Below are 18,068 nucleotides of genomic sequence, written 5' to 3'. Positions count from 1 at the left end.
GGGGAACTTGTCAATGATCTCAAGGCAGCTGGGACCACTGTCACCACGAAAACCATTGGTAACACATTACGACATAACGGATTGCAATCCTGCAGTGCCCGCAAGGTCCCCCTGCTCCGGAAGGCACATGTGACGGCCCGTCTGAAGTTTGCCAGTGAACACCTGGATGATGCCGAGAGTGATTGGGAGAAGGTGCTGTGGTCAGATGAGACAAAAATTGAGCTCTTTGGCATGAACTCAACTCGCCGTGTTTGGAGGAAGAGAAATGCTGCCTATGACCCAAAGAACACCGTCCCCACTGTCAAGCATGGAGGTGGAAATGTTATGTTTTGGGGGTGTTTCTCTGCTAAGGGCACAGGACTACTTCACCGCATCAATGGGAGAATGGATGGGGCCATGTACCGTACAATTCTGAGTGACAACCTCCTTCCCTCCGCCAGGGCCTTAAAAATGGGTCGTGGCTGGGTCTTCCAGCACGACAATGACCCAAAACATACAGCCAAGGCAACAAAGGAGTGGCTCAGGAAGAAGCACATTAGGGTCATGGAGTGGCCTAGCCAGTCACCAGACCTTAATCCCATTGAAAACTTATGGAGGGAGCTGAAGCTGCGAGTTGCCAAGCGACAGCCCAGAACTCTTAATGATTTAGAAATGATCTGCAAAGAGGAGTGGACCAAAACTCCTCCTGACATGTGTGCAAACCTCATCATCAACTACAGAAGACGTCTGACCGCTGTGCTTGCCAACAAGGGTTTTGCCACCAAGTATTAGGTCTTGTTTGCCAGAGGGATCAAATACTTATTTCCCTCTGCAGAATGCAAATAAATTCATATACTTTCCACAATGTGATTTTCCGGATTTAATTTGTGATGTGCTATCTCTCACTGTTACCAATAACCTACCCTTCAATTATGGGCTGCTCATGTCTTTGTCAGTGGGCAAACTTACAAAATCAGCAAGGGATCAAATACTTATTTCCCCCACTGTATTTGTGCTGCACTGTTTAGATTGCACGTGCGACTTATCCTGCGGGGAGGAATCTCTCTGCTATATCAAAACCGCAAGATTCTCTGTTTCCAAGGCTATTCTTTACAAGTTCAACAGCAATGTAAGGCCTTTGCGCCTATTTGTGCTGCACTCTTTAGATTGCACCTGCAGTTTGCCCTGTTGTACCCAGCTAAACTTCAGGTAACCCATGATGGCCAGACTCGTTTCTTTACCCAACCAGGGGAAGCGGGTCACACTTCTCTGTGCATCTGGTTTGAGTGTTGGCTTTCATACTCCATCCCCCCCCCTTTATTTTATTTCTCACATTTGTACGTATCTTCTTTATAAATAAGTAGAGCAGATCTATGCTGTTGTTAGCAGGGTGGAAGGAGTCTTTGTAAGGGGGGGGGGGGGGAGGTTGAGGCATCCATGACAATCTCTAGTAGATTACGGGTATTGTGGGTGGATTTGGTGGGGTAGTTGGGGCTGGGAGGGAGGTTTGGGAGGGTCAGGAGAGCTGGGGGAGAGGGAGTTTGGGGGCACCAGATGATTGAGCTAGTTTTTAGGTTTTACCTAGGTCCTTTTTTGGGAAGTTGGCGATTGATTTTCTATGTTTGGAGAGAGAGTTATTTTTGGGAATGTTGGGGGCTGGGACAACATTTCCAAGATCTGTTGTGATCTGGCTTGGCCACTGTTTGGAAAACAGGATAAGATGGACCATTGGTCTAGCCCAGTATGGCTACTCTTATGATGTTATGTACTTTTCATATGCTTTGGAGCTGTTAAGTGATGGGCTTGACGGTATCACTTCCCCTATTAAAAGGAAAAAGATTTTGCACAGTTTGCATCGTAAAGGTGCATCCATATCTCTGTTAAAACAAACACATCTGTCCTCAGCTGAAGATAAGAAATTAAATACCTAGTGGGTCGGGGATTATATTTAGGCTCTTGCACATGGGAAGAAGGCGGGTGTCATTCTTTTTCATAATCAAACTAGTTCAGGTAGACCCAGAGGGTTGATATATTATTGCTCAGGTATTGATTGATGGGTTTTCTTTCCTATTATGCAACATATGATAACATCCGCTCATCCTGCATCCGACTGTTCTTGGGGGGTGGGGATTTTAATGTGGTACCCAACCCTGAATTGGATAAAACGCATAATCTTCAGGGGACCCACTGTAATGTGACCAAAGGGGTTTCGTTATTTTGTAAGGCCCTGGGGTGGTTAATGCTTTGTAAATGCTACATCCGGATGTGAAAGATTATATACACCTTTCCAGGGCACACCGGACCCAATCTTGGATTGATTACATCTTGGTTGATGGGGAGTTGTTTTCTCAGGTCCTGACAGCCACAATTGATCCCACAGTGATATTTAGGTGGAATTGGAGGAGGTGGTGGTGGTGATGGGAGGGTAGATTTCAACTTGCTGGACCTTCCCATTGGATTTAGATGTGGCCTTTCTGGATAATCTACAGGCCAAATGAGCTAACTATAAATTATTTAATTATCAACATAGTAATGATCTGGCTGTCTTATGAGGAGGTAGTACCAAGAAAAAACATAGAGATGCTGAAATCTTGCGATTGGAGAGAGAGCTGGTGCACGATCATCAGTTATTTGGCATGGTACTTACGTCCCAGAATAAGGAAAGCTTATTGGCCACGCAAATTGCGCTGAATGAACTGCTTCACCAGCTGGCCAAGAAATTGGCCTTATACTGCCAATATCATATCAACTTTCTAAATATGGAAATAAGGGTGGTAGATTGTTGGCTCATCTAGTGCAGCAGAAGAGGAGTTCCCACAGAGTTTTAGCACTGCGTCATCCATCTGGCTGGCTGGTGCATTCTGATAGTGACACTACCCAGATATTTAGGACTTATGAGAAATTATACACTCCCGATCTGACACAGACACTCAATCCGGATGTCTATTTAAGTAGTTTGGATGTAACTAGGCTTTCTGCTATCCAATCAGCAGGGCTGAATAGACCTGTAGACGCTGATGAAATTTGCTGGGTGGTGGGGAGAAGTGCCCTTTATAAGACGCCTGGCCCTGATAGCTATAGAACCAAATTTTATATGCTGCTGTTAGCGGATATCCAGCATCCGTTGGCAGCCCTGTTTAATACTGTGATAGGGGACCAGATTCTACCTACCTCCCTGCGGAATGTGAAGATAATTGTGTTTCCTAAACTGGGGAAGGACCCCAGTTACCCAGGATCATATAGACCCATTTCTTTGATTAGTTATGAGGCGAAATTGTTGGCCACTATTTTACATAGCCGACTAACCCGATTGCTTACTTCTATTATAGTGGATCCCCAGATGGTGTGTATATGGGGGAGACAGGCTGTTAAAATATCCACACTATTTTGACCACTTTGGAGCATGTTCAGCAGGCCAGGCTGTCTGCATTGCTTATCGGTTTTGATGCTGAGAAAGCGTTTGGTAGGGTTAATTGGGGTTTCTTATTTGCTGTTTTGCATGTTTATGGCATTGAGGGCTTCTTTGAGCAAGTAATTAGGACATTGTATAGAGAGCCAACAGCTCGGGTCTTGGTTAATGGGAAACTTTCTGAATTGTTTGTGGTACTTATTGGCACCTGGCAGGGTGTCCATTGTCTCTGCTGTTATTTGTATAAACATTGAACCCTTTGATTCAAGAGATTCTGGCTAACCCAGAGATCATGAGGGAAACGTTGGGCAATTATAAGTTTAAGATATTGGAGTTTGCTGATGATTTGTTAGTGCATTTGTCATCCCATACCTATTCTTTGCCTGTCGTGTTGGAAAGCTTTGCTGAATATGTGTTTTTGCGGGAAAGGGCTCTCGGCGTCGGCGTTGATATGTCAAAACCATCTGTTCAGTGTGCTGCGGCGGCTAAGAAAGCAAATAGAATGTTAGGTATTATTAGGAAAGGAATGGAAAACAAAAACAAGGTTGTTATAATGCCTTTGTATTGGTCCATGGTGTGACCACACCTCGAATATTGTATGCAATTCTGTTCACCACATCTCAAAAAAGATATAGTGCAATTAGAAAAGGTACAGAAAAGGGCGGCGAAAATGATAAAGGGGTTGGGACGACTTCCCTATGAGGAAAGGCTGAAGTGGAGAAAAGATGGCTGAGGGGAGATATGATAGAGGTCTATAAAATAATGAGTGGAGTAGAACAGGTAGATATGAATTGTTTGTTTACTCTTTCCAAAAATACTAGGACTAGGGGGCGTGCGAAGAAGCTACAAAGTAGTAAATTTAAAACGAATCGGAGAAACGTTTTCTTCACTCAATGTGAAATTAAACTCTGGAATTCGTTGCCAGAGAATGTGGTAAAGGCTGTTAGCTTAACGGGGTTTTAAAAAAGTAGGACAGATTCCTAAAGGAAAAGTCCATAGACCATTATTAAATGACTTGGGGAAAATCCACTGCTTATTTCTGGGATAAGCAGCATAAAGTGTATTGAACTTTTTTTTGGGATCGGATCTTGCCAGGTATTTATGACCTGGATTGGCCACTGTTAGAAACAGGATGCTGGGCTTGATGGACCTTTGGTCTGTCCCAGTGTGGCAATACTTATGTCATAATATGCATACATCTGAAGGGTTGCCAATTTTAAAAGAAGATATATAATTATTTACTAAAACGTTTTTGTTTTTTTGTTTATATTTTGATTTAGTTAAAATGTAGTTCCAGGAAGTGCAGATTGATGCACTTGGGGTTCAGAAACCCTAAAGAGAGATACCGGATAGGAGGGGAGAGATAGTAAGCTCGATTCAGGACAGAGACCTTGGAGTGATGGTGTCCAAGGATCTGAAGGTGAAGAAACAATGTAACAAGGCGAAGGCCATGGCCAGAAGAATGCTAGTCTGCATGGAGAGGGGTTTAACCAGCAGAAGAAAGGAGGTGTTGATGCCCCTCTACAAGTCTTTGATGAGACCCCACTTGGAGTATTGTTTTCAGTTTTGGAGGCCATATCTTGCTAAAGATGTAAAAAGACTAGAAGTGGTGCAAAGAAAAGCTGCAAAAATGGTATGGGATTTGTGTTGCAAACCGTACGAGGAGAGACTTTCCAACCTGAACATGTATACCTTGGAGGAAAGGAGAAACAGGGTGACATGATATAGATGTTCAAATATTTGAAAGGTATTAAACCGCAAACAAATCTTTTCCGGAGACGGGAAGGTGGTAGAACTAGAGGACATGAATTGATGTTGAAGGGGGGCGGACTCAGGAGTAATGTCAGGAAGATTTTTTTCATGGAGAGGGTGGTGGATTCATGGAATGCCCTCCTGTGGGAGGTGATGGAGATGAAAAAAGTAAGGAATTCAAATGTGTGGGATAAACACGAAGGAATCCTGTTTAGAAAGCATGGATTTATCAAGGGCACTTGATAGACATGGTGGCTACCAATATTTCTCTCTGCTCTCAGCATGCTGCTCCGAAAAGGGCCAATGCTGGTGTCAAGCACTGAAGGGAGGTGAAGAAGAATTGGTATCCTTTGATTCTGGTGCCAAAGGAGGAGAATTCTCTCTTCTTTGTCAGGTCACCACATCTCAAAAAAAGATAAAGCAGAATTAGAAAAGTTACACAGAAGGGCAACCAAAATGATCAAGGGGATAGGGAGAGGCTAGATAGGGCTCTTCACTTTGGAGAAGAGATGGTTGAGAGGGTGGGGGGGATATAATTAAGGTCCACAAAATCCTGAGTGGAGTGGAACAGGTAAATGCAAATTCCATGACGTCCCACAGATCAATCCAGAGGTGGAGATAGAGAGAACCTCCGAGGTTTGCTATATGTGGACCTGTGCAGTCAGCTGAACCTCCGTATTCTCTCTATCTAGCAGATGGAGGGACATCTCTGTGCAGCTCTGGTTTGATCTGGCTACTGGTGTCCTTTGGGCCTAGTTTAGCAGACAGGGGTTGAGTGGTTGTTTGCAGCTTGTGGTGTACACCTGGTGGTGCCAGGTCCCTCCCCCTACCTTTTCTCCTCCTCCCGTTTTTTCTCTGCTCTATGGTAATGCCAGCTAGGCAGTTTACAATCTAAAGAAACAAAACTAGGGAAAGTGTCTGAAAAAACATCACAGTGAAGGGAAGAAAGGGCGGAACTACAATGTTGATAGAAAAGCAAGGGAAGGAATACACATAAGAAAACTCTGGTGTCCTGCAGGCCCTGCACAGTTCACAGTTCAATACCCTATGTATACGCATCTTGAAATAAATACGTTTTCAGGTCTATTTTAAATTGAGATAAGGATGTCTGAAGACGCAAGTGAGATGGAAGTGGGCCTTGTACTGAATTTATTTGGGATTTAATTATCCCCTAGGTTCTGCCTGGTACTGCAGTTCAGCTGTCTAGTACCAGAGAGAACCCCGAGAAGGCTGATCATATCCCAAAACTGACTCCATTACTGGATAGAATAGTGCACTTATTGTGTAATCAAACCAAGGGATTAGTAACAGATATTAATAAAGAGAAGGAGAGAGCGTACAGTTCCAAAGGTTATAAATGTATTTACTTACCAAAGACACCAAAGAATATACAACTGGCATGTACAATCAATTGGTTGTAGGAATATAATCCCCCAGTTGCAAACAGGTGCTATCCGGGTTTTAGTCTTATGTGATATATTTTATCACTCAAGGGTATTCAGGGGAAAGCAATTAGGTAATTTGCCAATTCTATTGAGCTGCACTGGTTTCCCCTGGAGAGAGAATGAGCTATGACTCCTCTCTAACTTGAAGCAGGACGTATGCTTTTATAGGTTTACTCAGGATATGGGTAAGCACATCTGATTGGATCTAATTAATACATGGTTAGCACTGATTGGCTTATGCTAATAAGTAGCTTCAAATCTTAAACATGTTCTCATCTTTAGTTTGCTTAACCACAAACTTAAGCAAGGCCCTGCACCTGGCTTGAGGAGCCATCTGTATCCTGTTTGAGGTTTTTGCACCCTAGCTCCTTCCTCATTTTGCTGCATGGTGTGTCCCAATAGCTCAGGAGCTTGCTGGAACTTCAGAGTTCAAATTATGGCTAAAGGCCTATAAGTTTTTGTATCATTTCAGAACCTCATTTCAGAACCTGAACCAAAGTCTTAGGCCTGGGCTGCCAAATAACAATACAGTACTAAAAAAATATTCTCTCTAATATGTTCATGAAGTATTTCTTTATAACTAGGCGTGTATAAGCGATTTTGTTGAGAGAACAAAGAGTATGGGCAGGGACATAGCAAATTAGATGTGGTAAAGATAAGGGGGTTCTTCTGCCTGCAAAGTTTTAAAGATTAAAAGAAGAATTTTGTAAATGATCCTTTTTTGTATAGGTAGCCAATGGGCTGTCTTCAAATGAGGTGTAATGTGATCAAATTTACCTATCCTGTAGATCAGTTGGAGAGCAGTATTTTGAAGTAGTTGTAACCGTTTAAGATCTGAATGCCAGTGGCAACGTACTAAGTTTCCTTCTGATCATGCTCGCTACTCCTTCACGCTCCACAATTATTGTTTCGTCTCCATGAAGCTAGATAGCAACATTATACCTCTATTATCTGTGCTGCTGCTAACCGTCCCAAAAAGCTCCTTCAGCTTGTTTCCCAGTTAGCCTCCATTAATTCCCAATTTGTCTACCCAACCTCCCTCTCTGCCTCTGCCTCCTGTTTCGCAGATCAAATTTCCTCACTGTTCCTTTTTTTCCTCCTCCCCCTCCATCCATTTCCTTTCCCCTTCCCTCAGTCTGCCACAACTCTCCCCTCCCCCTTCTTCTCCACCTTCCTCCTTCCCTCCTTTACCCTCAGTCATTCCTGGTCCTGGTTTAATCTTCTGTCCCTCACAACCCTTGAGAAATCCTTTGCTTTATGCGTAAAACCACTTGTCCCCTGGACTTGGCTTTTTTTTGTTTCCTGGCACAATATTAACTCTCTTGGTCTGTTCCCCATGATTCTTTCAGTGATTTGCAACAGTCTCTCTACAGGGCTAGTACCCATTGCTTAGAAATCTGCTCTTGTGAATCCAGTTCTTAAGAAATCCTCTCTTGATCTCTGCCTTGCCTCTAGCTACAGGTTCATGTCCAACCTCTCATTTCTCTCCATACTCACTAATAAGGTTGTATAGGATCAGCTCACACAGCACTTGGAGTCCTCACTTTTCTTCCATTGTTCCCAGTCTGGTTTCACCCATCCTAACAGCACTCCTAAACGATCTGCTCGATTGTGGTCACTACACCCTTTTACTCTCTGAGCACAGCTTTCGATGTAGTCACTCTTTGCTCCTGGATTGCCTTGCTTCCCTAGGTGTCACAGGGTCTGTCCTATGCTGGTTCTCCTCTTAGTGAGTGACCACACTTTCTCGGTCATTCTTCCCCAATCCAGCTCTTCTTCATTTCCTCTCGGATGTGGTGTCGTTCAGTGTTCCTCTTTTTCCCCAGTTATACTCAATATTTTTCTTAGCCCTTTAGCATTGTAAATCCAATCCATCTCTATAAAGTTCTTCATCTACACAGATGATATTCTCCTGGTTTTCTCAGTCCATACAACCTTGACATTTCTGCCATTCAATCATGCCTCGATAAGATTGTGGAGTGGTTAACCAATAATCGTCTGATCCTTAACCCCATCAGATCTGTCACCCTCTAGATTTCTGGTCGTGCATCTACTCCCTCCCTCACACCATCCCTTGACAATATTCCAGTCTAGCTGGTTCAGTCTCTTAGGTACCTCAGTGTGATCTTAGATTCCCAACTCTCTTTTGATCCACATATCTCCTCTGTAGTGAAGGCTGTTTTTTCATTCGCTGTCTTTGTTCCTATCTCGACGACACCTCCTGTGCCACCTTGCTCTACTGTCTGACTTCTTCCTATCTCAACTACTGCAGTCTATTTGGCCTCACCAAGAATGCACTAAGGTGGCTTCAATCTGTCCAAAACACTGCTGTTCTTAAGTGTTCCTGTGCACATAGATCCAACCATGTCTCCCCCTCCTTCCTTGTGTGTCGCCATTGGTTAGAGGTTTTTTTCCATATATAATTCAAGCTCCTTACTTTGATCCATAACGTACTATACACCAGAATTCCCTCCTACTTTTCTGTTTTAATTTCCCCCTACTCTCCTTCCAGGACTTGTTCAGCCTTAATGTTCCATTTGACTCTTTTTAAGCATTAGGGACAACCCGATCTCAACTTGTTTGCTGCTCCAAGAAATGTAGAGTGTGCTACCTTTTGCTCCCTGCTTCCAATTGCTCTGGGGGATGATGTATGACACCTTCATTGTTTCCTGGAGTTTGCCTCTGTTGATATCCCAGGTTCCTCTGAAGATTGCGCAGGATGGGGCACAAGTCATACTCATAGCAATGTTCCAGACAGATCTGATTTTCCTGCCTACTCTTCTTGAAACTCAAGAAATCGACCCCTCTGGGTCATGAACCTTCACTGCTAACACAACGTCAGAGCTGCCTACAACACTCAAACTTCAGAAGTCTCTCTTCCAGCTTGGAGGTTGAGTGGAGTTTAGTGAACCATCTGCCGCTGCTCAGAGACAGTCTACTAGAAGGTCCTATTTGTTCAAGTGGACTTGCTCTCCCAATAGGGAACTTCTAGTGACCAAGACCCTTTCACCTGTCCTGTGCTTTATGTCTTGTCTTATTTTCTTCACCTCTTGTAATCAGGGCTCAAAGAACATTGATTTGCCTCCATTTGTCCATAATAGCAGTCTACCTAGTGGATGGGAAATGGCTTTCCACCCATCCTCTAGTTTTCCGATTAATGATGGCCTCTGCGGGCCCTGCCATCTGCTTAGGACTTTAACATTATCTTTGCACAATATATGAAGTTACCATTTGGCAAGACTACGCTAAAGCACCTCACTTGGAAGACAGTTTTCTTAGTCACCATCACATCAGCAAGATGGCAGTGAGCTCTAGGTTTTGGTTACTTATCAGCCCTACATGCAATTATTCCCTAACAGCAGTCTTATACATAGTAGATGACGGCAGAAAAAGACCTGCACGGTCCATCCAGTCTGCCCAACAAGACAACTCATATGTGCTACTTTTTGTGTATACCCTACTTTGATTTGTACCTGTGCTCTTCAGGGCACAGACCTTATAAGTCTGCCCAGCACTATCCCCGCCTCCCAACCACCAGCTCCGAGCAAGACCCAGAGCAGTCTTGTGCACCCTTTATCCTGTCCAAGTCATATCAGCTTTCTACTTGAATTGCTTAATTGTGCTTCCCTCCTTGTGGTCCTCTGCAGTTTATTTTCTTGCTAGTTGTCTCCATCCACCCATCATCCTTTAAGGTTGCTGACAAAGAAGTGATTATTGTATCCTCAGCTTGGGACTCATATAGTGTACCTGCACTTTTCCTGCTTCTCTGCAGTGAAAGCAAAGTTTTACTTGTTAGGTAAGTTCACCATAGACAGCAAGAAAGTGCAGTCATTCTTACCCACTCTTCTTCCCCTCCAAGTACAGAAGTACACAGATATGGAACGGGTTACCTCTAGCCCTAAAAACCATGGATAATCTAAGTAACTTTCGCAAATCTCTGAAGACACATCTCTTCAATAGAGCCTACAAAAAGAATCCTTAAAGACACAAATTCACCTCCTAAACTATCCTAACACTATATTCTCCAATTCCTCATCCATCTTCAGCTTACCATCGATTGTATCCATTATCCTGTCATGACTTTGTCATAACAACACTCTCTGTAAGCCACATTGAGCCTGCAAATAGGTGGAAAAATATGGGGTACAAATGCAATAAATAAAAATAAAAAAAAGAAAAACAACACCCCCCCCCCCTCTCTACACAGCTAAGATATAGGCTAAGAGAAGGAGGGAACTAGCTGAGTGCAGGAAGGCCCATGTGTACTCAGAAGAAGCCAAAAGGCTTCTCTTGTGCTGGAGGAGAGCTTTGAGATGACATTACTATTTATTTAGCGTGACTGCCTTTTCTTGATTTCTGTGGAGAAACCCCTGTTACAGCTAAGCAACTTTTCTTTTCTGCTTGTGATGAGGAGTGGAAGAGAAATGAAGGCATGACCCCCCCCCCCCCCCCCAAGAAATGCCCCAATACGCTTTTATGCTAGAACCAATTCCAAGAGCTGCAGCATTACATGACTCACTGTAATATAATGATGAAAAATTGCAGTTTTCATAGTTCCCTCATCTCCTCTCCTAAGTATAGACAGCCAATACAAATACACACACGCACATACATGTACAGACATGCATATATAGAGGAATGCAATGCACAGATGCATGTGCATACAAAGAATATGTACAGGTGCATGTGTGCACATGTAAGCATGTACAAACATGCGTTTGCACACATGTACACGCACACACAGAAGGTAGAAAGAATTCCATGAGCCATGCTTTGTGTGCTTTTCCTACTTGTTAAATGCAGCCTCTAGCTAGGGAATTCCACTTGTGATGACTCGCTGTTGTGTTTGTTCTCAGAGAAAGTGAAATGACTTACCTGTAATAGGTGTTCTCTGTGAGCAGCAGATAGAAGTTCTTTCAATACCTATCTGCCTCCCTTGAAGAAGTAGTCTAATAAGCTAAATACAAAAGTTAGGTGGCCTTGTAGATTGGCGCAGCATGGCACATGCACAGACCAAGTCAAAAGCTCTATGCGTTCCTAAGCTAGATGGAACTTTGCAATACCAGGCTCCATCAGATGATGTAATCCACTTGTGAGTATTCCCACCATTAAAGGTAAGTAACTTTGCTTTACTGGTAGAACTTGTTTCTACAAGCTTTACTTATACTTATTTGGCATGGAATTAGCATCACAGCATCATTTAAAAAAATGTTGATCCTAAGAAAGTATGGAGTTCTTCTGTGCTGTGTGTTTTAAAATTTTTGTCAGTGCTAAGAATTTGTTTCTAAAGCTGTGTTTAAGACATACATTTTTCCCTTTCTTGAAGGACAAGATTCTGTATGGAAGCATGTGAAAGCAAATGATTTTTGATGTTTGTGTGATGTATTCACTAGTGAGGGACATTTATTTTCTTGACCTCTTTTGCCTTAGACCAGTGTCTTTAGTCTTGAAGTACTGTGACTATAAGGAGTATTTCTGATGTCTCTGATAGTTGGTGTGGATGACTACAGCTCAGAGTCTGATGTGATTATTATACCTTCAGCCCTGGACTTTGTCTCACAAGATGAAATGTTGACGCCTCTGGGAAGACTAGACAAGTACGCTTCAAGTGAGAACATTTTCAACAGGTATGTGCTTTCAGCATTCTGCGAGTGCATCCATAGTGAATCCCCTCTCAAAGTCGCATATATAGTTCACAAAGCATGATTAGCTGCTGGCAAAATATTTTGCTGCATGTTTTCCAGCAATTAACAGAGGAGGGCTGCTCAGTCTTGATTTCAAATGTTATTGCAAGGTGAACATTGTAGTTGCCTATTATACAGGGCTGTGACTTTTGGAAGTAATGTCCATTTTTAAAAGTAAGCCCTTGCTTATAATAATTTTAAAGTGTTGATTAGAGGAGTGTGGTAGCTGTGTTAGTCCACTCTTAAGGTTATCAATAGAAATCAAACAAAATAAAACATGGAAAAGAAAATAAGATGATACCTTTTTTATTGGACATAACTTAATACATTTCTTGATTAGCTTTCGAAGGTTGCCGATCTGACGAAGAAGGGCAACCTTCGAAAGCTAATCAAGAACTGTATTAAGTTATGTCCAATAAAAAAGGTATCATCTTATTTTCTTTTCCATGTTTTAAAGTGTTGATTGTAATTGATACCTGCCCCACTAGGAACAGCTTCTGATGTCACTGCAAACAATTTATGCATGCAACGATGTAAATGTCTTAGTGCATTAAAACTGAACAGGGACTGGCCAGGTGGTCATTAAAGGTGATAAATTACGAGGTTGATTCCTGAGTTAGGTCTGCCCCATAGGTTGGCCAGGGATAGGGATGCTGTAGAGACAGAATTGACAGCTCTTAAAGAGGTGTGAAAAGGGGCGTGAGCATTCCTCTAGGGTGACACCTAGTGATTGGATTCAGGACCCATGAATGCTGGGTTTCTGAAGGAGCCCTCATGCATATCCTCTTTCTCAAGGCCATCATTGCAATGGACCAGATTAAAGGAAGTTCTTTTAGAAGGCTTGCATGGTACATGTAAATAGCAAGTTTACATATGTACATTTTGTACTATATGACTGCCTCTGGGAAACTTGATTAAAGTTGTTCTGTTTCTGGTGACTTTAGTTATGGTTTCTCAGAGATAGTATCCATGTAGTTGCTGAACACGAGGGTCCCACAAGGAGAACAAGAAAAAGAAATGTAGTGGGAAATGGAAGAAGGCTCAGCAAACAATGGGACTTGAAAACAATACTTCTATTACCAATAAAAAAGTCCTTAGATAGTAAAAAACACACTCTTCTTGTAATGTAGTTGGTAGTAAAAGTATTGTTTTACTTCAAGTCCTATTGTTTGCTGAGCCGCCTTCCATTTCCCACTATGTTTCTTTTTTGTTGTTGTTGGAGATAGTCACATATGTAGAAATAGTGATTTTAGAAAAGCTGCTACTTGCATGTTGTCTGTAGTACACACCAGTGGCGTAGCCAGACAGCCAATTTTGGGTGGGCCTGAGCCCAAAGTGGGTCGGCACAAAAACGTTCTCTTTGCCCCTCCCCTTCCTCCTACGCGCACTCTATGTCCCCCGCCCCCTCCTCCCAACTCAAAATATACTTTGGCTCATGAGGATCCCTAAGCTCTGTCAGCTGAAGACTTCCTCCGAAGACAGCCAGAACTCCCTTTTACCAAGCTTAGCAGGCAGCAGCAGCATCAATGCCAACACCCCACACATGCTTAGTTGTCAGTGGCTCAAGGATGCTGCTGCCGTCGTCTGCCAAACTTAGTAGAAGGAAGTTTTGGCTGCCATTACAATCACACTGTCAGACTCTCACCAAATACAGAACAAGGGATCACAAATTGTAGACAAAAACCGAACTCGGAACTTCGCCATGTACTGTAACAGTGGAGAAATAAAAACAGATATTTCTTTTCTACTGTACACAATAAAATGACATCTGCTATGCACATTTCTCAAGCTAACATATTTCAGTTAATAAATTCAAAATAAAATGTCTGTCCTACCTTTGTTGTCTTGTCATTTATTTTCCCATCATGTTGGTTCCAGTTTCTCTTTTCCACTTTCTTGTCTTTCTGTTAATTCTCCTTATCAGCTGCGGTTCATTTGTCTTTTCTCCACTCTCTTTCCATTCCCTCACTACACTTTCCTCTGACACATTGGTCTTTCCATTTTAGCTCTTTCCTCTCTTTTTTTCCATTCCTGCTCTGTCCACTCAGTTTCACCCTCCTTCTAACCTCTTTCCTTCTTTTTACTTTTTAAATACCTGTCAGATTTCTATCTCCTCCTTTCACCCACTTGCTCTCCTATTCCTCATCTCACTCCTGTCCCAGCCTTCTGTTCCCTTGTAACTTCAATCTACTCCCCATTATCATATTTCTACCCCCTGTAATCATGATCCTCCTCTCGTTCATTTCCTTACCACCCCCATTGGCCTCTCCCACATGGTTCCACCATCCATCCCAGTGTCTCCCTCCTTCCAACCCTTCTAGCCCAGCATCTGCTCCCTCTTTCTCCTTTCCCCACCCTCCACCCCCTCCCAGCATCTTCCTGTCCCTTCTCTCTTTCCTCTTGCCGCCTCTCCTGGGGGCCGGCATTTCTCCTTCTCTTCCCACTCGTAGTCCAGCATTTCTCCCTCAGTTCCTCCTACTCCTGGATCCAACATCTCGCTCCTCCTTCCCCCCTCCTGTGCAGCATCTCTCCTTCCCTCTCCTCTACCCTTATGTTCAACATCGTTCCCTCTCTTTTTCCTTTTCCCTCTCTTCCATTGTCCACCATCTTTCTCTCTCTATCTCTCTCTCTCTCGACTTGCATCCCAAGTCTAACCTCTCTCTTTCCCCATGCAGCATCTCTCCCTCCCCTCCACCACCATGTCCAGAATTTCTCCCTCATCCCTCTCTCCCCTGTGCAGCATCTCTTCCCCCCCCCACCCTAAATCCAACAATTATCCCACTCTTCCCCTCCTTGCAGCATCTTACCCTCCCCTCCACTCCTATGCATATCAATTTTTCCTCTCTCCTACACCCCCCCCCCCGTGCAGCATCTCTTCTTTTCTCTCTCCCCTCCACTCTACTCCCATGCCTAACAATTTTCCATCTTTCCAACCCCCCCCCCACTCCCATGTCCAATAAGTTTCCCTCTCTCTAACCCCCTCATGTCCAACAATTTACTCTTCCTACACCCCCCCCCCATCAGCATCTCTCCCTCCCATGCCCAACAATTTTCCCTCTCTCCCATACCCCTCCCCCCCTGCTTTGCACATTTCTCCTTTTTTCTCTCCCCTACATTCTACTCTCATGCCCAACAAATTTCCCTATCTCCAACCCCTTCCCCATGCATCGGGAGCACTGCAGCACTTCAAACTTGAAATTCAAAGGGTCACCGGCAGCAATTCTTACATGCTGTTGGTGATCCTTTAAACGAGCACAGCGGCATAGAGAAGGCTTCCGGGTGAGCCGGCAGCAACAGCAGCGATTTTTACATGCTGCTGTCGACCCTTTTGAACGGGAGCAGCTGCAGAGAGAAAGGCGGACGTGGAAGTCTAGCTTGCTCCGGCATTGGCAAGGATGCACCACTGCTGGATGGGTCTGAGCCCAAACTGGGTGGGCCCAGGCCCATCTGTGGCTACGCCTCTGGTACATACTTATCAAAAAATAACATCGATTGGGTGAGCCTGAAAAGTATGTATGTATAATTTTAAAAAGTATATGTCTTGCTTAATAAATTATACATGTCTGCATGTTTTGCGAGGCACATGTAAGCAAGCGTGAGCTAAATTCTCATTTTGATTTGGGATTAAAGGAGTGTTGGGAAGGGCAGTTGTGCTTGTCTGCCTAGCATAAAAACCCATCTCCAAAGAGCAAAAGTTAGTTTTGTAGTTTCACTTCTTAACTGAATCCCCTTGAACGTCCAGTTTTGTAAAAGTCTGCATTTATGTGTGTAATTGGTGGCACCTGCATAGGTTGCAGATTGCTGCTTACTAGCATTTACACATTCAAAGTCCCAAGTGATGCTGATTTTTAAACATGTGTTTCTTTGTAAAATGGCTGTTCTTTACCCATGGTCATTAGGTATTAAAAGGCTGTGTGTTGTAAAGTATACCTCAGATTTTGAACATCTCCTACCTAGATTTTTTTCCAATCTTTTATTTTATTGATCTTTTTATTTTTTTTGTTTTTTCTCGGGACATCCAACAGCCCAGTGTGGATGATGATTGCAGAAATTTCTAGTTCCCATGTGAGTGCGGGTCCCTAAGTCTTTATTTTTCCACAGAGCAGGAAGGGCACATCATTGTGTTCTCCTCTCAGTATGTTTTACATCTGCTTTAACAGTGCCTTCCCATGTGATACTTTTGTTTTTCACAATTATTTTATCTTTCCTGTCCATTTTATTCTTTTAACTTTCTAATTAAAAAATCTTTTTTTTTTTTTTTTTTAGTATTTTTAACTCTGTTTCTTTTCTTTTTCGTGAGTTTCTAGGCCTACTTAGGCCAGGCCACCAACCTTGGTTTGAATGCTGACCCTTTTTACACTTCACAATTGAAGAGTTTAATTTTTTTTTTTTTGTTACATTTGTACCCCGCGCTTTCCCACTCATGGCAGGCTCAATGTGGCAGGCAATGGAGGGTTAAGTGACTTGCCCAGAGTCACAAGGAGCTGCCTGTGCCGGGAATCAAACTCAGTTCCCCAGGACCAAAGTGCACTACCCTAACCACTAGGCCACTCCTAGGCTGCAATTCTTTTCTCGATGTCCAAGAAGACCTCCAGTGGCTTCAAAAGGTGCACCCAGTGTAAAGGAATGATTCCGTGATGGACCCCACTCTTGGTGCATCGAGTGCCTTGGGCCTGACCATGAAACCAACTCTTGTTCTCTCTGTTTACAAAAGCAGTTGAGGACACAGGGTGTTCAGAAGGTCCAGAAAGAGACTTTTTGACTCCTCAAGGGCTGATCTATTGGCAATGGAACCATCAACCATGACGGCTGCTAAGACTGACTACCACTGGAAGTGCACCAGCTTCGAAGAGGTCTTCACCTTTCTCAACATCAGGCGCTAAAAGTAGGCTGCAAGACCAGTCAGCTCGGACCTGACATCAAGGGCGTGTTCAGTTTTGACGATGTTATCCTCATTGGCACCGAAAGACTACAATGCTGAATGTCAGGGAAAGCCCAAGAAGCATAAGCATTGGTGCTTTTTGACGCATGATGCTGGGAACTCTGGGGCTTCTGCATTGCCACTACCAAAGAAGCGCCGGTTCAGGAAGGAGCGCTCCCCCTCTTTGGTAGTGGTGCCAGTGCACAAGTCTCTGAGCAGTCAGGTTCCCACTTCCAGTTCAGCACCAACCCCTTCTTAGGCTGCCTCTGTCTTGGCGCCACTGCCTTTGCCATTGTCTTCTTTTGATGAGTGATACCGATCCATGCTTAGGGTGGAGCTGGCGCAAATGCTTCAGTTGCAATTTGCTCAGGCATCGAGGGCTTCTGCCAATTGCGAATCAGCCCCAGATTCTTCCTGAAGTTCCATCCATGCCTGTGGAGAGATCCTGCAGTAGTGCTCTTGATGTCGCGGGGGGGGGGGGGGGTGGTAGGAAGCTTCCTTGGAGTCTGAGGGTAAGGTTGTACCTCAATGTTCTTTGGTGCGTGGATGTGGTTCCACTGAGGCGGGGCAGGCACAGATTCAGTCCGGTCTGAGTACGGTTAGAAGTCTGACTGACTAGGACTGCTCATGAGACTCAGAAGAGGACTCTCGTTTCTTCTTGGAGGAGGAGTCTTATGGGGTACCTTCTGATCCCTCCCCACCTTGAGAGATCTAAATCTCCACCTGAGGGTCTTATTTACCAGATTAAGTTGGAGATGGAGGAGGAGCCCAGGGCAGAGATGGTATCTGTTTTGGATTACAAGTTTTCTCTAAGGAAGGAGTCATAGTACCATTATACCCTATCCTTAAAGATGTACTGATGAAGAACTGGGAAAATT

The 18,068-nt window shown here is 43.7% G+C and overlaps 1 protein-coding gene across 4 annotated transcripts in view; it reads left to right on the top strand.

Moving 5' to 3' along the window:
• PPP4R1 (protein phosphatase 4 regulatory subunit 1) overlaps positions 1 to 18,068 on the top strand; it is a 309,323-nt gene that overhangs the window by 50,859 nt on the left and 240,396 nt on the right. For 2 of the 4 annotated variants that reach the window (XM_030213410.1, XM_030213420.1), the window contains one exon: positions 12,128 to 12,212. In XM_030213410.1, coding sequence (XP_030069270.1) covers positions 12,128 to 12,212 — 85 coding nt within the window. Of the gene's footprint in view, positions 1 to 12,076; positions 12,213 to 18,068 lie in introns of all 4 variants that reach the window. The other 2 variants (XM_030213404.1, XM_030213415.1) reach the window with 1 other exon arrangement.

This window comes from Microcaecilia unicolor, chromosome 1 (genome assembly GCF_901765095.1).
Source record: "Microcaecilia unicolor chromosome 1, aMicUni1.1, whole genome shotgun sequence".
Lineage (NCBI taxonomy): Eukaryota > Metazoa > Chordata > Amphibia > Gymnophiona > Siphonopidae > Microcaecilia > Microcaecilia unicolor.
Note: the sequence above shows the minus strand (reverse complement) of the source record. Positions and strands in the feature narration are given on the sequence as shown.